The following is a 21,902-nucleotide window of genomic DNA, read 5'->3' on the forward strand; positions in this document are numbered from 1 at the left end:
TTTAGAGAAGGCTTAGTTTTTATGAAATGTCAAGCCAAAAAGAAAGTCTCTCTGGTTGGTAGAAGCCTGAGGCCTATGTCAGAAGTGTTGAGCATTTTTATCATAATCAGAAAATATGTGATAGACACAGATTCTGCCCAGAGAGCTATTGGTGGCATTTTGGTATCTTCTGCCTCTGTGGACATTATGGAACATGTCTTTCCTTCCTTAGGTTGAGCCATGAGAGCATGCACAAAACACCAAACGCACCACTTACTTACTTTGGAAAGCATGTTCATATCACAATACCCTGATAGCTGATTTCCCCAACATAAACTAGTGTTTACCCTGTGAGAGATGGCTGTCTGTTGGCAGGAGGCTAGCATGGCAGCCAGAACTTACGGGCAGACATGTCGTTTGGAGCCAGCAGCATCTCTGTGGTATGCTGCCTCTACTGCGGTGGGCATGGAGGAAGATGTTGGTGGGAGGTGGTGGTGCGGTGGCTAGGTTTAGAAATCAACATGTAAGACGTTTTAAATATGAGATATTGTTTCTCTGAGTTTCTTTGTTTTCCTTTTTCTCCTTCGCTTGCTCTGCACATCTAACCCTAACCCTCTGTTTTGTACTGAATCCTGTCTTTCCGCTTCCAGGTGGGCACTCTAGGAACAGCAGTGGGAGCTCTGAGACCAGTCTTCCCAACCTAGCCAGGTCTTTGCTGCTGGTGGATCAGCTCATAGACCTGTAGCCGTGAGCCAGGAGCAGACACAGTTCTGTAACCTTCATGCCGTAATATACATTTTCATTACGGAGTTATGAGAAAAATGATTTTTTTTTTAAATCTGCAAATAAGGGGCCCTCAAGCTCCTTTCTCCTACCCCTTTCCTTCTCCTATAGAAATGATAAGGAAAGAAAAATCTCTGCCCCTCCAGATCCATCCCTTGGCCAGCTCCTCTCGTTAGTGTGCTGTGTTTTCTCATTCCCCATCTTCAATAGCATTATCTTAACTCAAGCGCTAACCGCCCTGAGCTTCACCTCTGCTGGAATCCACTCACAGAAGCTTGGCTGTCACTGAGCCTGTGCTGAACACTTTTTGTCTCATTCTTGCTAGGAATGGCCCCGTGTCAGTCCTGTAGCCCGTCTCCCAGATGCTGATGAATGTGTGTCCATCCTGCTTTTTATCCTGATGCACTCATGAGGACAGGGCAGCTATGGCTGGTCTCACCCCAGGCAGAAGTCTGGAGAAGGCCATGCAGTTTCAACAGGGCAGACCCAGTAGGATGTGTTTGTGAAGAGAAAGTGAGCTCAGCTCTAGCCAGCCAACTTTGACCTTGTTTGAGCCAAGGGATCTTACACCCCATGTGCAGCCTTCTTGGCATTTGTCTAGCTATCTGGCTTCCATTGAATCGTGGTTTCTCAAATCTGGAGGTGTGACTGCAAGTGTTTGTGATCCTTGAATAAATGTGTATGTGATATAAACACCAAGCATTGCCATCCTTCCATGTTACCTGGCCCAAGCTGGGATCTCAGAATCAGACCAAAACAAGACAGTGGTGGGAACATGATACCTTTTACTAGAAGACTTTTCATGGGGGGTGGAGGGGAAGGGAAGGAATTGTAGCAGAAACAGATGTATTTTTCTTGTGATTTTTTTATTTTGAATCAAATATTGTAAATTGTGTATAAATGAAGATGCTGAATAGTTCTGTTTCCACTTGGCATTTCAAGTCTGACATCAGATGTCTGTACAGGGTTTTGCTCTTTCCTGTGTATAACCATATAGCAGTCCTAGAGTGGTGGAGTTATGTCTTGCTGGAAGCTTTCAGCAGCCTCTGTCTCTGTATACCCGGGCATGTTGTTTATTTTCAGATCATCAGAAATAAGTGTGCCGGGCACAGTTCGGCTGGCTGCTTACCTTCTCTCTGGTGTTTAAGTCGAAGGCTGAAGCTGATGAAATATGTGCGGCTGGCTTTCCTTGGCTTCCTAGATTTCAAAGACCAAACAAAGAATAGTTCTTCACTAACCTTAGACTGTTGTTATAGAGTTAAATAGAGGCTCTGCACTTGCTCTACAACATGCCTCCTGGTCACCCCTGTGTACTTACATCAAGGTGTGTGGAGAGCACTTTGGTAAAAATCACCCGTTAGAAGAGGAGCAGGCACAGGGAGCTCCCTTCCTCCAGTGCCATCCTCCAGGGTTGGACGGGGACTCTCAGTTCATCAGGGCTGTACAATCCCAAACCCCATGGTGTTCTCTACATGATGCTGTTCTTTCTTGCTCACATTGCACTTTAAGTGGCGGGGAACCACCAGCAGCACGAGCCTGCAAACACTGCCCTCTGGAGGGCCACCGTTGTCTCCATCAATGTGACAGCAGGAAGAGTGGACACTCAGTCTTCCTTCTGACTTTAAATACTTCCTGTGCCAGCTGAACCTAGATGAGCTGAGGAAAGGCCTCTGATAGAAGAGATGTTTCCACAAGTAAGCAAGACGCGGTGTGCAGCGAGGATGGGGATATCACGGAGGAGCTCTCCACACGAGGGCTGAGGGAAGCAGGACTTGGTTAACCCCTTGGTGGACAGGAAATGATTGTGTCCTCTTTCCTGGACATAGAAAGAATGTATAAACTAATGAAGGAAATGTTTATTTTTAAATAAGGATGTTTTAGGTCTGTGTTTCATATTTGTTTTTTTTTCTCATACAAACGTTAGCAATATAATGAAATGTCTACTTTCCCAGTTTAATTGCAGCTATGAAGAGTGCAGTCTAGAAATTAGGTTAAGTGTCTCTAAACCTTTCTTCCGTGTGTCAAGCATAATTATATTGAGATATATTGTGTAGTCATTTGGCTCAAAAAGGCTTAATAGAGACACTAATGAAAACTCACAGACTTTTACCAAGGAAGATGGTTGAAGCCTGGGTGAGACAGCAGAGACTGGGCTGGTCTTCAAGAATAAGCCTTCTGTGGGCAGAGCTGCTTTTCTGTTGAGGAATACTTTCTAGTGACTTGGTCAGTGCAGCCTTCCTTAGATCAGTATCAGCCTAAGCTGAGGGAGTGACCTGAGAAGAGCATTGTGTGTGGTAACTGGAGATGCGTGGAACAAGCCTGAACTGTAAGAGGGCTGCACGCCTGTTCGCTAGCCCGTTTACTTTGTCTCACTGGTATGCCTCAGAGCTGGCAAAGGCAGGATGGTAAGAGAAGGGGCTGGGGCAGCTCAGGCTTCTGGGACCTCATCCAGACCTTAACAGTTAAGACCTTGAACAGTCATTTTACTCCTCAGAGCTGCTGTTGGCTGTTTACACAGAATTAATCTGGATAGGTGCTCTGTGAGACAGCAGAAGCCTAGCAACATTGTGCTACTGGTTTAGAAGGACTATGAAGGATGGTACAATCCAGATGTCCTTCAGGTAGCTTCTGTGCTCCTACCATTCCTACAGCTTTCCTCAGCATTTACTCAGACTTAGAATGAGCAGTTATAACCTTATTGCTACTTGCTAGTTACCTGAATAAAAGCCCACATCATCAAAAGCTTGAAGATAGATTTTCCTACTGTAATATTGGGTACACACAACCTTACCTGTTGCAGTAAAACAGAATCCAGAGGTTTCTATTATTTTAATCATATAATCAGGGATTTGTTGTTAAAATATGGACAAATACCATATGCACATTTTTTATTTGATCTTCTCTCTGATGAATAGAAGTAATTACTGTACCAGAAAATATCACAAATTGGTATTCCCTGTAGAAAACCAAACCTAATTCCCAAAGTTTCTGAAAATATGGTCCTCAAGAGGAGATATTTTAAAATGTTCACCTCTAAGTAGCTTAATCGTTACAATGATTTCTGAAGTAGACATATCAGAAATAAATCATGTAACTGAATGTTCCCTCCAGAACCATCTGATTTTGCTTGGGAAGTGAATGGTGACCCTTGGCAGGCCAGTGGCATCTGAGTTGTTTAAACTCTCGTTTTTAGATATAACATCACCAGATAAAATAGCAAGGACGTGGTTGCATTTTCCTAGTAGCCTCGCTCCCAGCATATTCTTTCTTATGTGTTTCTCCCACGCCTCTGCCTTCGAGTAAGATTGAGCTATTCCAAAAGGCAGAACTACTGGGCGAGATGAAGAGCAGTTACCATTGAAGACATGTGACAGCCACGGGCAATTTCTAGAGAAGCCTTCATAGCCAAGAGGGATCACACCCTCACTTTATGTAAGGGACAGTTTGCAGTCCCTGGTCTTTAGGGTATTTAAAGACAACCCCTAAAGGAGGCTGTCATTTACTCACATTCCATGTTGGACTTGGCTCTTTCTGATCAGGTCAGAATTCTAGAACTTGGATCACTGATAATTGAAGATTCAATATTTTTTATGGTTTACAATTCTCATTTCCTATGCTTTTCCTGATAAGTGTTTGTTTTGATTCAAACCAACATAGCCTTCCACCAGGTGATTAGTTCTGTCTTCAGCAGTGCTGTGGGAGTGAGGAGATGGGGCTGGGGGTCCATGCTTAGCTGAACAACCAAATGCTGTGGACATCTTGGACCAAGCTAAAGTCCCCATGACAAGGCCTCTCTGGCTTCTGACGGTCTTTACCTTCCTGCTCTGTAAGGTGGTCCACAGTCTGTTGCCACTGACTGGAGTCTAGGGGATGACAGACACTTCAGCAAATGAGAGGCTGCTGGCGTAAGGGTTACAGTGGGGTTGTTGAGTGAGACACTTCAGATACTGCTAGCTGATTCATAGCCCTCTCTAGAGACTCATTTTACCAGTGCAAAATTAGACCTTTCCTTTCCGTGATGATAATGTTCCCCAAGTTAGATGTACTTGGCTTTGTGGACTGAATGGGTCCCAGTTGGCCTCCATTTCAAAGTCTTTAACAAGATATCCTATATATTTCCCCTGGGTTTCCTTTCTCTAAGGGGGAGGGTTGAGGCCTGTTGGCTGCCTGGGTAATGCTACCTTATGCAGAGTTCTCAAAGGATTACAACGGTTGGTGGGAGGGAAGTCCTTCGTTGCTTCTCACTTCGATGCAGTGTCCCAGATTCACTCTCTGTGGGTATTTTCCTCTGCCCTGTTGTACATGCCTTTATCACATGGATGGATTCTTACCTTAGTCTAACTTGTCTTCCCCAGGGAAGCTAAGCAAAGTGATGTAATGAAGCTATCTTGTGCAGTAAAATGTGAAAAATGAATACTGCTTCGCAAGTATTGTATAAAATAAGTCTGTAAACAAATTTCTTATGTAAACATACAGAGGAATAAAGCTTTTATCTGTTCAAACAAGTGCATGATGTTTAGATGTGTAAATAGCTTAAGGTAGCTGCCCTACTCCTACGGAAGGACTCGAGCACATTATTTAACAGCTGTAAATACCAGTGGACAGGAGAAGTGTGAGCAGCTGTGCAAGCCATCCTGAGGTTTAGTGAGTTATGACCACCCTAGGGAATGAAGCCCATCATGGTCAAGAATGAGAGACCTACCAGCACATGTAAGCCAGGCCCATACTTAGGTGACAAGATGGCACTAATTAGCAGCTGCTCTCCTCTACTTTAGTCTTTAATACACCCAGGCAAATGAGTTAAACACTAGGATGGCAAGATATGCCCAGGGAGCAATAGTTCTCTTTTAATTGCACCCAGCATCCGGCTGTGGACTTTTTCACATTTACCTAGCATAAGGGAGTATCAAGTGCTGGAGTTAGATGGACCCCAAAGGTTACAGCGATCTCAGGCTGCTCTGCTCGCATTCTAAGACACGGAGTTTCAGCTGAGCCCATACATCTCCTTGGGGTGTTTTGCTTCTTAATCTTGATACCCAAGCCATTACCTCAGACCTTGGCAAGACTTTGTTGTTGATGTTCCCTGACAGATTCCCTGTCACCATCACTTTAGTTAGTTAGAGTATAGCAACAAGTAAAGTTCTAACACACCCTACAGAGTAGCCAGCCTAAAATTTAAATCTCAGCTTTGGGGCCAGCCAGATGACCCATTGGATAAAAGCGCCTGTGCCAAGCCTGACGACCCGAGTTAGAGTCTGTGGGGTGGAGGTAGCAAACTGTCCTGTGACAGCTACTTAAGCACTTCAGCACATGCCTGGATGTGTCCTCAGTAATACATTTTTTTATCTTTGAATTTGTTCCTTTAGGGAGCATGCTAATGACTTTACTGCCAATCAGATAGCATTCCTGGGGTCAGCCATCCCCAGGAGTGCCACACTGGTCCCTGGGAGAGTGCAGGCAGTGGTGAAGATGTGTGAGCTCATGTTATGGCCTCAAACTGTATAGAAACTGGGTGGGATTATTTCTAGAAGTTTTTAAAACAAAAAGAGAAAGGACCCAGCTTGAGGGAGTTATAAGAGAATGCCTTATGATAAACTAAAGGCCTCATACCCTTTAAGGCCAGGTCCTGGACTAGGAGAACAGGTGAGAATTTTTGTTGTGTTTTGATTTTGTCCTTTGGTTGCAAGGTATCTGCTGTGACTGTCATTGGTAACCAAAAGAACTTGACCATGGCATGAGGGTAAGTTGGGTGAAACCTTCCTCCCTAGAAGGCAGGTTCCATGAGAGATAGTCCACCATTGGTTCAAGGCCGTTTCCACTGCCAAGGGTATTCACCCTAAAAGTACTTGTAAGAGCGCATTCACTAAAAACGTGAACAACAGTAAAGCTGTTAGCTGTCAATAGGATTTTATATGCCTCTCCCCTGAACTCTTGTTTGCCGTGTTACCACCACCAGAATTCTCTGGAGTTACAGACATGCCAGGTTCTCGCTGTGTAGCCTGGGCTGGCCTGGAACTTGCTGTGTAGATCAGGCTAGTCTTGAACTCAGATATCCATCTGCCTTGACATTCCAAGTGCTGCGATTAAAGGAATGAATCACTACACACTCCGCTGATTTTGAACTTTTAAAGCTGTTGGTATTTTAAATATAAAATATCTTACTATTCACTTCAAAAGCCAAAGAAGATGGGTTTTCTCCTGGGTTCTTGACTCAGAACAGAGTAGTTTGCATGGGCTGGGTATGTTCTTCATGGGCGTATCCCATTATGGATGAGGGAGTTTTCCTTGCTGCCCCATAAGCCTCTGAATCTCATTGACAGCATCAGGCCCTGGGTTTCCAGGTTGACAACTGCCTTTCACAATCTGTTCATAACTTGGTTTGAATGAATCTAATTTCAGTTCCCTTAAGTCACTGACTGCAGTAAAAACTGTCATTTGATGATCAGTCCATACAATACCAGGGTCAGTCACTGGCTTGACCCAACCTTCTGTCTCTCTGTGCTAAAGGATACTTTGTTCTGCTGCGTAGCCAGCTTAGAGGCACCAGCGTTCAGGTAGTTTTGGAAAGGAGAGGAAGTGCACCCTTTCTTGTCAACTGAGGCTGACGTGTAAGAGAGTGCTCCTAACCCCTCTTGGTGATTTTTATTTTGAAAGTTAGTAGTTCCACCTACCCCCTGTCATTTTAGTTCCCTCACAATTTGTCACCTGGGTATCTCTGAGATAAATTCTGACTTCGGTTCTCTTGCCTGAAAACTTAGAATTGTGTCCATGTACACTGTGAGGCTACAGGAAGTCCTGCCTCCGACTGGTTTCTGTGTCAGCACTTCTCTGTACTCAGCAGAGTCACGGAGCAAGGAAACGATCATTCTCTTCAAAACCACATCTTTCAAATATTACTCCAAAAGCCACACTGTACCATATAGAATTGAACTTAAATTTTGAGTTTTGAAATAAAAATGGGGGGGCTGGAGAGATGGCTCAGTGGTTAAGAGCACTGACTGCTCTTCCAGAGGTCCTGAGTTCAATTCCCAGCAACCACGTGGTGGCTCACAACCATCTGTAATGAGATCTGATGCCCTCTTCTGGTGTCTGAAGACAGCTACAGTGTGCTCATATATAATAAATAAATAAATCATTTTTTTTAAAAGAAACTAAAATGGGGGGGGGGGACCTGAAACTTATTTTTGCCAACTGCTTAAAATGAAGCACTGCTTTTACAAAGTTAAAGGATTTGAAAAAACCAATACTTTTATATAGTGTTTTTTTTTTTTATAAAATGTTCAGTCCCCCCCCCCCCCCCGTGCTCTGTGTGCTTAGTTCAAGCAAGAATGTTAGCAGCCAGCAGAGTATAGGAGACATTTCTATCTGGCTAGGTATTGTTTGGGGATGGAGGAGGGTGGCGGGAGAGGGCCCAGATAGGGAGGGAATAGCCAGTAGAGAAGATCCTAGTGGGTTGGGACAGTCTGGTGGTATTTCTCTTTTGAGCCCATAAAGAAATATATTTTGTCCTCACCCCCCACCCCAACTACCCTTTCTCTGGATTCTTCTTGCTTAGTTACATATGCCTTTTTCCTACCCTCCTGCTAACATGTGCCCAATGACATACTTCTAACCTGCTAATATTTCTTGGAAGGTAAGCTCTGTTGCATTCTGATAATTGTCTATTTGATTTTAAAAGTCAGTGCACCCAGAGGCACCTCTACCTACAGAAGCACTTGCGCTAGTATCTGGAGTTTGCTCATAGTTCTGCTTAAAGAATTCAATGGTGGGTTCATTAAAGAGAACATTGCTAACCGGGGACTCTGAAAACAAAAATCATAGGGCAACTCCAGCCAAAGTCGGTATCATCTAGCACGACTCAGAAAGTACCCTCAGTGTTTGCATTGGGCATCACTTGCTCTGTGAGTGCCATTTACAGTACGCCATCAAGTAAGCGCGCACTTACCGACAGCCGAACTCTGCTTGTCAGAGGGTCTGTCCCTCTGCATGTGGAGCCAATACCAGATGCCAAGTTAAGCTCCTCCCCAGGCAGTGGTTCTCCATAGCCCAAGTCTGTCTGGTGTGTGTGGAGAATGACTGGGCTGCTTTCATTTGCCTTTGAGCCAGGTAGAGCAGGTGTCCGTGCCTGGCCTGCGAGTAGGAGTGTTGCCTCGTTGCCCTGAGTGTCAGTGTGCCTAACTTGTTCACCTTTACTGCCCATTGTGTCTATCATGATCCACAGTGTGAGGTGGTTGCTTGCTCTTCAGTCTGTGTGCATTTACCTTGCTTGACTTTTTTATTTTTCTGTTTTTCCATTGTCAACATCCATCCTTTGGTTCCACGATGTGTCTGCTCAGTTGAACATTAAATGTTCCCAAAAGCTCTGAACCAGCATCCAAATTAATTCTAAATTTTCTGCTTTTCTAGGTCTCCAGAGAGAGCCCAATCCTTGTCCTGTAATTACTGTAGAGCGCTTTAAAGAAGCCGTGGGCACCAAAGGCCTCCCCCTCTATCCAGATCCCTGCAGAGCTCCTGGCACAAAGACTTTGAACGCCTTAGAGTCTGATTCTCTGGCCCGAGAGGGTCCTTCCAGCAACAGCTCCTTCCACAGCAGCGAGGAGGAAGGGACTGACCTGGAGGCGGACATGTTAGACTGCAGTGGGTCTCGGCCTCTTCTGGAGTCTGAAGAGGAGGATGAGAGCTGCAGGCCTCTCCAGGAGAAGCTGGGAGAAGCCACCCTGTTCTCTCAATCTGCAGTGTCTGTTGAGCCAGAAGAAAGGGGGCAAAGCGGGAAAAAGAGCCGGTTCTTGCCAGTCAACCAGCAGGCCTCAGAGGATCCCGGGGAGCCTGACGTCTTTGCCATAGCGCCTTTCAGGAGCTCGCTGGCTCCAGCAGCCGATGTGGACATTTTCTCCAAAGCCCCTTTTGTTTCCAAGGGCAGTGTAGCTCCTTCCCAGGCAGAGGAAGTGGATGTGTTCTCCAGAGCTCCTTTTACCAAGAAGAAGAGTGTGGAAGAGTTCCTGGCTGTGCAGGGTTCCTCACAGGATTTGCTGATGCAGGCCAACCTCAGTCAGCCCAGTGAAGGGCTCCTGCTTGCAGGCCGTGATAGAGCCATGTACACCCCTGCACAGGCACAGCATCCGGTGACTGGCTTTGCCCTGCAGGCTGGTCTCCCCTCCCACTCTGTCCAGGTAGCAGACCATTTTGACAGCAACTCTCCCAGAGGGTCTCCCATGAACTCTGGGGGCCATCCTAATGACAGAAACAGAGGACTGCAGCCCCAGAAAGAAGCCTTCTCAGGGCCAGCGGCTGGCAAGCCATTCCGCCCCCAGGCTTTATCCAAATATTCTCGACACTATAGCCCAGAAGATGAGCCAAGTCCAGAAGCCCAGCCCATTGCTGCCTACAAGATTGTTTCACAAAGCAATAAGCAGTTGCTAGCTGGCTCTGTGTCTGTCACATCCCTGTCCTCCAGGACTACAGAGCTGGCCACTGCTGATCCTTTTGCTTTAGCTCCCTTTCCTTCAAAAGCTAGCAAACAGAAACCCTAGGAGCAGAGAATAGCCTGAGGCTTGCCTCCACCCACCCCACCAGCACCGATCACATCACTCCTGGCTGGCCTATCAGGGAGCATATCCCATCCACTGTGACCTTGCAGTCCCCTGCCTCAGAGCAGAGTCACTTCAAGGCAACCAGCCAAATTGCCGTAAGACCCGGCCGAAGCTCCTTAAGTTACACTCACAGCTTTTGTTTATATCCATTCCCAGACTTGTAGGCATTTGTGTCACCTTCTTAGAGGCCTTCCACTGCACTCAGAACTCTGATGGTTTTTCTGCCCAGAAACCTGTTTAATTCAGGAATATTTTCCCCCTAGTTAACAGGGGCTACGTTATACCATGACTTTGAATTCCTACAGCTCCTGTCGGAGTCAATTGCATTGAAGAATTAAGATTGATCCCTTCAGGACTCAATACTCTTGGAACAGAGAGCTTTCTAGAAAGAAGAGCAATACAAACCTCCTGCACATCTGGAGACGTTAATCTTCTGGCGACTCATCAGTCATTCCTATGGAACCAGCAGTTCTCAGAGTACTCTGGGATCTGCCACTGAGTCTGTAGGAGCCAAGTTGGCCCTGTGCACAAGTGTCTGGGTGCATACTGTGGGTCAGATTCTCTGTCGAGTAAAGGAGCACACAGGTGGGGGAAGCACACCGCCTCCCACACACACAGTCCACTTTTTAGACTAGTGCGGACCCTTGTGTGCTCCTGCATATAGGAAACCTTTGTCCTTTGAGTGAAGCCACCATGCCTACCTCCATTATCAAATCACTCGTTTTCTTGCATTTACCTGTTGACCTGACTTGATCCTTGGCTTTTTTTAGATTTTTTTTTTTTTCTTCTCATGGTAGAAATGAAGCTGTCGGACAGTTTGGGGCAATCCTGCTGGAACTGAGGTGTCAGAGTAAATTTTTAAATTCCGTTTACCTGGTTTTGAAAAATCAATTTCCTGAAACTGGGCATGGTAGGTACCTCATGACTGTAATTCTAGCACTTGGGAAGCTGAGGCAGGAAGATTGCCACAAGTTAGAGACTAGCCGGGGCTTTGTACTGAATTCCAGGTCACCAAACCTCAATACCCTCATCTCCCAGCCAAAAATGGCATCGGTCCTTGTGTTTCTCTGGCAGCAGGGGAAGAGAATCTTCAGAGGTCCAGCCCCTGGGAATTCTGCCTGGGTACCATTGTTTAATCAGGAGCCCAAACCTGTTTGCCTGTTTTTTCCTCCAGCCCTTTCCATCCCATTTCTACTGCCTCTTTGTGGGTACAGGCCTGCCCTGGAAGTAAAGTGAGAATGGAAAGAGCTGGTCCATCGTCCTTGCAAATCTCTTAAGTGGTCTGTTCCTTTCGGGCGTTAAAGTAGAGCAGACAGGTGCCTGGCTGGCTGCGCATTCAGAAGTGTGTTTTTATGTCTGGACGGCTCTGACTCATGCCTAGTGTTTTTCATGCCCTTCATTCTTATTGCCTTAAAATAAGCCCTGACTCCATGGGGGCGTCCACTGAGGAAAGAGTCGGCACCAGACCCGGGTGCACTCTCACTGCTGCCCTCAGACACTTCCTCCACCTGCCTGGGGAGGTGTGGAGAGCTGTGTACCACTCTAAAATTAGTGCTGTAAAAATTGCTAGAAGCTAGGCACGGTAGCATACTACTGCAATCAGGTGGTACAGGAGGAAGGAATCCAAGGGCAGGCTAGACTACACGACACACTGTCCCAGAAAAGAAAAGAAGAATTACTGAAAGTCCATCCAGGACTAAAGCCTGAGTGCCAGGCTGTGCTTGCAGTCAATTAGTTGTGATAGCCTTTAAATTTGAAAGTCAGGGTTTGGGTGCAGAACTCAGCAGAAGAAGATAGACTTAGCACACACAGTATCGTCAGCACACAGAAGCAATACAGTGGAATCTAGAAGTCCTGATGGTAACATAGGAATGGCTACTCTTTGTGATGCCAGGCACCTTTAACCCCAGAATTTGTGAGGCAAAGGGCAGGTGGATCTCAAGTTTGAGGCCAGCCTGTCCACATTAGTTCCAGGCCAGCCAGTGAGTGAAACCCTGTCTTTAGGGAGGGAAAGGGGCTATTTTTCACTACTTTTTCTTCTTAGCATTCTCCACCTGTTTAAATAACAGGCAGTGTGTTGGGTCCCGTAGCAGTGCTGTCTGGGGACTCTACCCCACCAGAAAGCTGCCTTTCACGTCGGTAAAGGCTAAATATTTTCTCTAGGAATTTGCTTTCTCGCAGATATTATTGTTTAATTTCCTGTATAATCGTGGATATAAAATTGTCTTTCTATTAAATAAGTGGTTTGACTAATGCACATGGAACTTTGCAGCCAAACCTCTCACACTTATTGTCAGATGAAGTCCTCCAAGGTACATGCAGAAAGGATGGGGATGTTCAGAGAGCCCTTACTTGATGTCACAGCTCCTCCCAGGTTGCAGCACATACCTGTAGTCCAGCTGCTTAGGAGGCTGGGCAGAGGACAGCTTGAGCCCAGGATCTCATGGCCAGCCTAGGCAACACAGAAGGACCCGTCTCTTGATGAGAAACTTCAAATGCAAGGTCAACATCGCCTCGGTAACAGCGCTGCAAACTGTTCTTCCTTTGATTACTGGATTGCTCCATCTAATCAGTCATTTTAACTCAAGAGGTCCAAATTAGAATAAAATCATGGATTCTTTATCTTATATAGTTTAATCATTTGTGAAGTGTGGGCGTAGGGCCTCTTTTTATTCTTGCTGGCGATCTACTGAGTGGAGAGTCTGTCTACCATCTTTGAATAGAGAATGAACGAGACCACATGCAGACTCTTCTTTTCTTACATAGTGATTCGTCAAGGAAATCTGACACATGATAACCCAACAGATGAGTTCTGAAGGAGGTACTGGGAAGAATCTGTAATTTACAGATCTTGTGGGAGGCCATCCTGAGTGGAAATCCAGAGATGTTGTTTTACAGGGAATTATAAATACCTAAAGACTGTGAATCAGTAGCAAGTTCCCAGTGGCCATACTGTAATAATAAGGAAGAGGAAACATCGTCAACAAAGTACGGCGCTTTCCGTGTTTCAGTTTCTGCTGTGTGTTTGTCATTTTGTATATTTCGTAGGAAACACCAGAGATTTGGGACTTTTGACTCAGTAGACGGAGATAAGCCAGAATGCTCTTAGGCATCGCCTCATGCCCACCATGTACTAATGAACTTCTTGCGCTGGGCTGGGAGCATAGCTCGAGATGGAGCCAGGCACAAGCGAGGCCCTAGGTTCAGCCCTATTAACTGACTAATGAGCACTGCTAACACAGTTAACTTATGTGTGATGAAAAACGCTTCCCAATTTCTTAGGCTTAGAACAGCCTTTTAGCACCCAATTCATGATTAGAGTCAAAGCAAATGAAATGAGATAATGAAATGAACCTCTGTGGCATGGGAGGCAAAAGGTTTGTGAATTCAAATCAGTGCTAGCCCAGGCAGCTTAGCAAGATCTGGGTTTCTTTAACTCTGGTCTGGGGAACAGTACAAGATGCTTCTGTCATGTGGTGGTGAGTGGCCCACCAGTGAAAGTGGACAGAAGTCGGTGCTGAAAGCAGATTTCAGTTCACACAGACTGTTCTGTCCTGGCCCACTTGTGGAGTTGAAGACCTATGTACTGTCACATGCCCCAACGTGTGTGCGTGTGTGTGTGTGTGCATGTGTGTGTGTGTGTGTGTGAGAGAGAGAGAGAGCGAGAGCGAGAGCGCTAACAGTGTTCTCACTAATGCATGGTATGTCTCAGTTCCATCTGGCAATTGAGTTCTTCGAAATGGTCAAGAAAATGCTGCCTTAGCAGCCTGTTGTGTATTTATGTGTTGGAATCTGTGCTTGTCAGTGTTTCCAGCTAGTCTTCACTGGCGCGGGAAGTATTAGAGTGATCTGATAAGAAATTCCATATTTTTATTCTGTAAATGAGATTAATCAAAACATGTATCAGATTGTATGATATACATGCGTTGCTTCAAATAGGAAACTTAAAGTGGGAAACCAGGGACCAGGAGTGGCAGTGCCCTCAGCAGCAGGAAGTGGGCAGCTCCCAGTGGAGTCCTCTTGGGGCCCTCAGATGTAGAGATGTTGCCCTCTTTGGTGGCTTTGCATTCAAACTTCAGAATATATCCGGTCGACTCCAAGATGGCTGCTAGTCACAGCATTTTCATCAGCATCAAAGTCACTTTGATGAAAGGTGTTTTCAGGAGTCCAGTGGCAGGAGGCCGGAGCACCTTGACACTTTCCACGGCCACCTGGTTCCCTGCCCTCCAGTGCTTGCCTAAAACAATAGACTCTGGGCATAAGCAGAATCGTGTCATTTTGAGTTTTCAGTTTTTGAATCATAGCCTTTGTCAATATTTGTTTTAACCACCAGAACACTTGAAAACTTAGTAAAAACTTCATTAAAGAAAAGGTTTCAAAATGTTTAAAAAGTAGTGTCCAGTTGTAGGTGGTTTTTGCTCTGTCCCTGGAGATCTCCGTGCTCCCTCTCCTGTTTCTGCTCTCCCTTAATTGTTCCCTCCACACTCTCCTGTTCTGACAGACCCGTCAGTGGGCGCTCAGCAGTCAGACTCATGGCTGTTCCTCTGCTACTACTGTAAAATGTCTGGTTAGGACTCAGGCCAACCTTGACAATCTAATGGTGAAGTGGAATAAAGGACAGAGGAACAGAGAAGGGTCTGCAGGACCCAGCCCTCCTCTGGAGATGGAGAGGAGCCCTTCCCCCATCCTACATGACTCTAGAATGAGTGCCTTAGAATAGCAAAAATAGCTAAGTGCTGAAGTGGGGCAAGAGGATCGATCTGCATTCAAGGCCTGCCTGGGCCATAACAAGACCTTGTCTCAACACCTGCACACGCACAAAGGCTAAATATTAACTGCATGTGGCTCAGGCCAAAGTCTCTAAGTTGTAAGTTCATAGGTTTTGTCGGGTGTGTTTAAGTAGCCTCTGGCTTCAGCAAGTGCACCATAGTTCTCACTTGCTGGGAACAGTGAGCATGGCCTGTGCTGCCTTGTGCAGAACCGTGCACATCTGCATCAAAGGGCGTAGATTCCTTTTGTCAGGGAATTTCAGAATGGATTTTTAAACATCAGTCAAGGACAGGTCAGGGTTGGCTGATCCCACATGCTTCGACTATGTGAGGACCTGGCCCAGTCTCCAGCACCTTCACCTCGAGACCTTCAGACATGGTGAGCCTGCTGTGTTCTGCAAGTCTACCAAAGATTCTTGTGAAGAGGTTCTCGGCATCTGTGTGTGCAGACCTGCATCCCTCCTGCTTCGAAGCTTCGTGGCGTTAACTCCAGCCCTTCCAGTTAATCATTTAAAGAGGGCTAAGAAGGGACCACCGGCAGCTGGCACAAGCAACTCGGTTCCCTTTGCCAAAACCTCCAAAGTTAGAAATGGAGTTGTTTGCATCTGTGGTGAGGGAACTGACTAGCCATTGCTTCAGCCTCCTTCCCAAGTAAGCACCTTCTTGTGGGTGGCACTGGGAGGACAGTGGTGACCTGCACCACAGAGCCTGCAAGACGTCATTTGAATGGAACATTTGATAGTCATTTTTAGGGAACAGAAACCAAATAACAGAGGCCAAGGACCATTCGTATTTCAAGGAGGGAAGATGAGCGCCCTCTGCTGGCAGTATTTGGAGTTGATTGAGTGAGGAGCTCTAAGCAGCCTGGAAGGAGTGCTCTGAGGTCTGCAGGCCTCAGGAATTCCTAGCATGCAAACAATCTTGAGGGGAAACCAGAAGGTCATTCCTAGCAGTTACTGTAATACCTCTCATTGCAGGCTGTTGGATCTGTGTTCTCTCGGTGTGATTTAGCTTATGTATCTGATAGTTTTATGGATAGTCGTTTGGGCTGTAAACTCCTATACTCTATTAAAATGAACCTAATTAAGAGACTAAGTTGTGTGTTTTTTCTTAAGTGGCATCCTCTGGGGAGTATAGGGTCCCTAGGCACCCGCGTCACCAGCACAGAGCCTGGGACAGATTCTAATCCTCCAGAACAGAAGCCAGTGTTGACACTGAGCGGCCCACAAGAACCTAGGACATTTCGAACCCCCTGTCATGAGGGAGAACCTGCCTATCTAGTTCCAGATTTGAAGCAGACAGTCAGGGTGGTATTTGAACTTTCTTGAGCTTGACTTAGCAGGATTCCAGGAGAACTGGCAATGTGCTGTGTTCATAGAGATCGTATTGGCAGACTCGGGGCCCAGAGGAGTCCTGGTGTCATGTGCACGAGTGAAAGCAAAGTGGCCCACGTTTTCCCAGTTTACTTACCATCTAAATATAAACCTCCACCTGGTTCTGTGTTTTGTTTTTACTATTGTATTTTTTGGAGACAGGGTTTCCCTATGTAAATGAAGCTGGCTCCAAACTCACAGAGATCTCTCTACTTTGCCTGAGACTAAAGCCATGTGTCATCCACCACACCTGGCTACTTCTGTGATTTAAACGTTCTTCAGTGTTACCTGGAATGTATGCCTTTGATCTCAGCCCTTGGGAAGGCAGAGACAGATCTCTTGAGTTCCAGGCCAGCTTGATCTACGGAACGAGTTCCAGGACAGCCAAGGCCATACATAGAGAAATCTTGTTTGGAGGTGAAAAAAAAGACAAAACAAAACAAAAACAGCAAAGTTCTTAAGTGTTCTGTGTTTCAAGGTTGCAGCCCCAGACAAAACTACCTTCTTACTTGAGACTCTGCAGATGCTCTGGGTGAAAGATTCCTCCTGAACTTTCTATGAAGAACAGAACTCCCAGTGGGAAAAGCCAGTAAAAACCACACTACCAGATGGCTGAGATTTGTCTCTCTAGATTCTTGTCTTTCCTTATGTTTTTCCTTGAGTTCACCTTAGATTTGATTTGTGGAATCTGGGCTGCAGTTTGTGTGGGCATAAATATTGTGCTCTGTGTAAAGATTATCCTTGTATTTTTCACATGCTGATTTCTGTGCTCCCTCTTTTGGTTGCAAGATTTTGCTCCCAATTATTCTCTGATTGGTCAATAAAGAAGCTGATTACCCAATGACCGAATAGGGGAGAATAGGGCTAGACTTCCTCCAAGCCAGGGGAGGAAGGAAGGGGAGAAAGAAAGGGGTGGGGTTTGCCCTGGCAAGAGAGTCCTAGAGACACCATGAGAAACCACCTGGAGCCCAGAGAACCATATCATTATTGAAAGTATCACAGAGATTTTGGCTGGAAGGTAGCCAGATTAGCTTAGAGTATTAAAACAGAGTAATACACTCAGTTCTGCCTTAAAGCTTGTTAAGTACATGTAATAGTCCAGTCTTAAGTGTTTGGTAGCCAGCAGGGTTAAGAGGAAAACTGCAATGAATACTTAGTAAAAATGCCCACTAACAAGTTTGCAGGTAGCTTGTGGAAGGAGAGAACGTGGCTCCTGGAGGTACCTTCATTAAACTTAGCCCAGAGGCAGCCCACAGTCTTCAGTACAGAGAGCACCAGTCTCTAGTGACCCACATCAGAAGTCAGAGCTGGTGGAACCCACACTTCTACCAAATCTAAGTATCACACCCCATGTCTCATCTTGTTTGGAGACTGGCTTTTTTTATCCTAAGGACATATTTCACTCAAGAGAAATGAGAAAACGTTATCTGAGGAAAAGGTTCACAGTTTTCTTACAAAGTAAGCAAAAATTAAGTAGATGCCATTAGCTTTTATTTGGATTATAGTGAATGTTAGTAGAAATAAGTTAGTACCAAAATAGCCAAAACTATACATAAGAAAATGATGGAAGAGTGAAAGCCTGATAAAATTTAAATATAAATATTGACTTGGGATATTTGAATTTATTAAGTATGGGGGTGGTACATGCCAGGCATGGTAGCACATGCCTTAATACCAGCACTCAAGAGGCAGAGGCAGATGGATCTCTGAGTTTGAAGCCAGCCTGGTCTACAAATAGAGTTCCAGGATAGCTCAGGCCCCACAAAGAAACTTTCTCAAAAATCCAAAAAGAAGGGCGGGAGAGATGGTTCAGCGGTTAAGAGCCCCAACTGCTCTTCCAGAGGTCCTGAGTTCAATTCCCAACAACCACATGGTGGCTCACAACCATCTGTAAAGAGATCTGATGCCCTCTTCTGGTGTGTCTGAAGACAGCTACAGTGTACTTATATATAATAAATGAATAAATCTTTTAAAAAAATCCAAAAAGAAAAAAAAGATATCTGGTACAAAAGAACGCAGTGGAAGTAGGCAATGTTAAAACAAGACGTTTTTTGAGACAGGATCTCACACTGTACCCCTACCTGGCCTTAAATACTCCGGCTATCTTCTTGTCTCAACCTACTTTGTTCTAGGATTAGGAATGTGTTCTGCCCCATCATTTATAAAATTTGCAGTGAATCAAAAGTTGACTGTTGTCTCTACAGAATATAGGAAATAATGTCTCAAAGAAAATGGTGGAAGCCAAACATTCTATGGGAAAGGGATTAAGATTTAAATTAGCTTAAAGGAGTTGCTTCATGGTTACCCACATGTTAGTGTCCTAATCCTTAGAACATGTTGTGGGGGCTAGAGAGATGACTCGGCAGTTGAGCACTAACCGTTCTCGAAGAGGGCATGGGCTCAGTGTACAGCGCCAACAGGGTGGCCCCCAAACATCCATAACTCCACCATCATGGCAGACTGTACTGGCTGGTCTTGTGTGTCAACTGGGCACAAGCTGGAGTTATCACAGAGAAAGGAGCTTCAGTTGTGGAAATGCCTCCATGGGATCCAGCTGTGAGGTGGATCAGGGGCCCCCGGGGCTTGGGTTCTATAAGAGAGCAAGCTGAGCAAGCCAGGGGAAGCAAGCCAGTAAGTAACATCCCTCCATGGCTTCTGCATCAGCTCCTGCTTCCTGACCTGCTTGAGTTCCAGTCCTGCCTGCCTTTGGTGATAAACAGCAATGTGGAAGTGTAAGCTGAATAAACCCTTTCCTCCCCAGCTTGCTTCTTGGTCATGATGTTTGTGCAAGAATAGAAATCCTGACTAAGACAGGGACAGTGTCTCCTACCAGCCTCCAGCCTCCTTGGTCACTGCTTGCATTGGCACACTGGCACCCATGAAGAGAAAACACCTATACACATTATGCAAAATAAAAAACCCTGGGGATGGGGAATGTTACTGCATGTGCTAAAGCACTTACCAGATAAGATGAGGATTCGCCCTTCCTCCCCGTGTGTGTGTGTGTGTGTGTGTGTGTGTGTGTGTGTGTGTGTGTGTGTACTTGTGTATAGAGAACCCCTGGATGCTCTTCTACTGTAAGAAGGAACCAAACTGAAGCCATTTTAAATAAAACCTCCATTTTGAATAGGGGTCAAATAAAATTTAAGTTCCCAAGACCCCCCTGGGTAACTGACATTCTGCTTGGCAGAAACATGTATGTACGTGGGTTACTGACTTCCTGGTTGTCAGTTATGTTAGGCAAGACACCCTTCCACAGTTGAATAACCCAACCAATGGAAACAGGATAAGTGTACCACAAAGACATGTTCCTAAGGAAGTCCCCTATCCCTAATTCCTAATTGGTGAGATAACTTGGCCCAGATGTTTGTGGTTTTGAAACTTTCAAACTGTGAACATTCTGGCTTGGGGTTGCAATTCAACTCCTGAGTTCTGTGACCCTGATTGGTCAATAGGGGCCTGAGTACCCAAACATTTTTGTCATTTGCTTAAATACTAAGATGAACGTTCAAAGACTCAGTCAGCTCCCTAGTCTGTGTGGTTGTTCCTGACTGGTCAGTCTTTCCTGCCTAATTCAAATAAAAATCTGCTTTGCTGGACTCTTCTGCCTGCTGGGCTTGCTTTTGATTTTCCGACCCCGACATTGCTTTGTTCATTGTGGCAAGGTCTGTCAATTAAATCAGAGCCAGCTGATCTCTGTCTCCACAGACTGCTGGCTGCCTCACCCCATGGCATTTACATGGCCTTTGGGGATCTGCGCTCTCATTTGCAGGGAGCATGTAGGATGGGATGGAGGGAGCGGACAAAGAGTGCACAGGCATGCAGCTCTTGGTCTGGCTTTCACTTGTGTGTTCTTGGGTGTCATGTGCACAGATGTGCTTGCGTTTGGAGGGTATCGGTCAGTGTAGGGTGTTGTCTTAATCAGGGTTCTCTAGAGTCACAGAACTTATGGAATCCTGTATATATTAAAGGAAATCATTGGAATGACTTACAGTCTGCAGTTACAACTAACCCAACAATGGGCAGCTAAGTGGGAAATCCAAGAACCTACTGCTCAGTCCCACGAGGCTGGGTTTTGGTCTTCTGTACAGGCTGGACTCCTCAGGAAGTAGGCTCCAACAATGTGCTGGCAAGTAAGTGCAAGCAGTCGAAGAAGAAAGATCCTTTCCTTTTTCCATTGTCCCTATGGAGGTTTCCAGCAGAAGGTATGGTCCAGACTAAAGGTGTGCACCACAATGCCTGGACCTAAACTTTTCTTTGATCTCTGTCCCTGGCAGGCCTTGAACTCAGAGATCTGCTTGCCTCTGTTTCCTGGGATTAAAGGCATGTGCCACCTTGCCTGGGCCTAAGATACTTATGGCCACTAAGCCTCACGATCCAGATCACAGTCATACCCTCCATTTCTGGATGGTGGTTCATTCCAGATATAGTCAAGTTGACACTGGGAATAGCCATCACAGGGGCCTTCCTCTAGAATTTGTCACCATAGTTTTTTTTTTTTTTTTTTTTTTTTTTCTTTTTTTCGGAGCTGGGGACCGAACCCAGGGCCTTGCGGTTGCTAGGCAAGCGCTCTACCACTGAGCCAAATCCCCAACCCCGTCACCATAGTTTTTGAGACTTGGAAACCAAATCTCTCCCTGAACCTGAAAGTCACTAATTCAGCAAACTCCTCTTACCTCTACTTCCTTCAGCACTGGGCTTACAGGTGAGCTGAATTTTGACAAGGTCGCTGGGGATCCAATCTCAGGTCCTTCTTGTGGCAGGCACTGTCCCAACTCTCCAACTCCCAGGTCTTGGTTTCTAGCCACCATTCTCAAGGGAGTCAGGTCTCAGGAGACGCGTGGATTCCTGAAGTAGACCCAAGATGGCCAGAGAAGCATCTTCCACTAGTGCCAAACAGTAACAAAGAGGGACTCAAAATCTTCCCTGAAAGAACTTCCCAGCTTAAAGCTAGAATAATTTGAGTAGTAAAATACATGTGACACATTGTAAATACTAAATATAAATATCAATACTCTTACAAAGCATGGTGACACACTCCATTGGCCCCAGCACTAGGGAGGCAGAGGCAGGTGGATTTCTGGAACAGGAGAATCAAGGTGTGTGTGTGTGTGTGTGTGTGTGTGTGTGTGTGTGTGTGTGTGTGTGTGTGTAGGGGGTGGTGAGAGGGGAACCAGGGAGGGAATACGGGGAGAGAGAGAGCTAAAATTAAGGGCTATTTGAGCTTGTATGGAAACCTTATACAGTAGAAGCTTCCTAAAATACATACATAGATCTAAATGAAATCACCAAATTAAGGGAAAGACAGAGTCGCGGCTGGATATCTTTTCACCAAGTGAAGTATCCAGTACTCAAAACAGGCTACATCTGATTAAATTTTTGGCCAAAGGGGTCCCGTGGGAACTCAC

The 21,902-nt window shown here is 45.7% G+C and overlaps 1 protein-coding gene across 23 annotated transcripts in view; it reads left to right on the forward strand.

Annotated features, from left to right (window-relative positions):
* The window catches only part of Aak1 (AP2 associated kinase 1), a 150,720-nt gene extending 134,504 nt beyond the window's left edge, over positions 1-16,216 (forward strand). For 16 of the 23 annotated variants that reach the window (XM_087658776.1, XM_087658788.1, XM_087658778.1 and 13 more), the window contains one exon: positions 9,169-16,216. In XM_087658776.1, coding sequence (XP_087514902.1) covers positions 9,169-10,292 — 1,124 coding nt within the window. In that variant the 3' untranslated portion in view covers positions 10,293-16,216. 23 annotated transcript variants of the gene reach the window in all.
* Positions 16,217-21,902: the final 5,686 nt, after the last annotated feature.

The sequence above is a fragment of the Rattus norvegicus genome, chromosome 4 (assembly GCF_021556685.1).
Source record: "Rattus norvegicus strain SHRSP/BbbUtx chromosome 4, alternate assembly SHRSP_T2T, whole genome shotgun sequence".
Taxonomy (NCBI): Eukaryota; Metazoa; Chordata; class Mammalia; order Rodentia; family Muridae; genus Rattus; species Rattus norvegicus.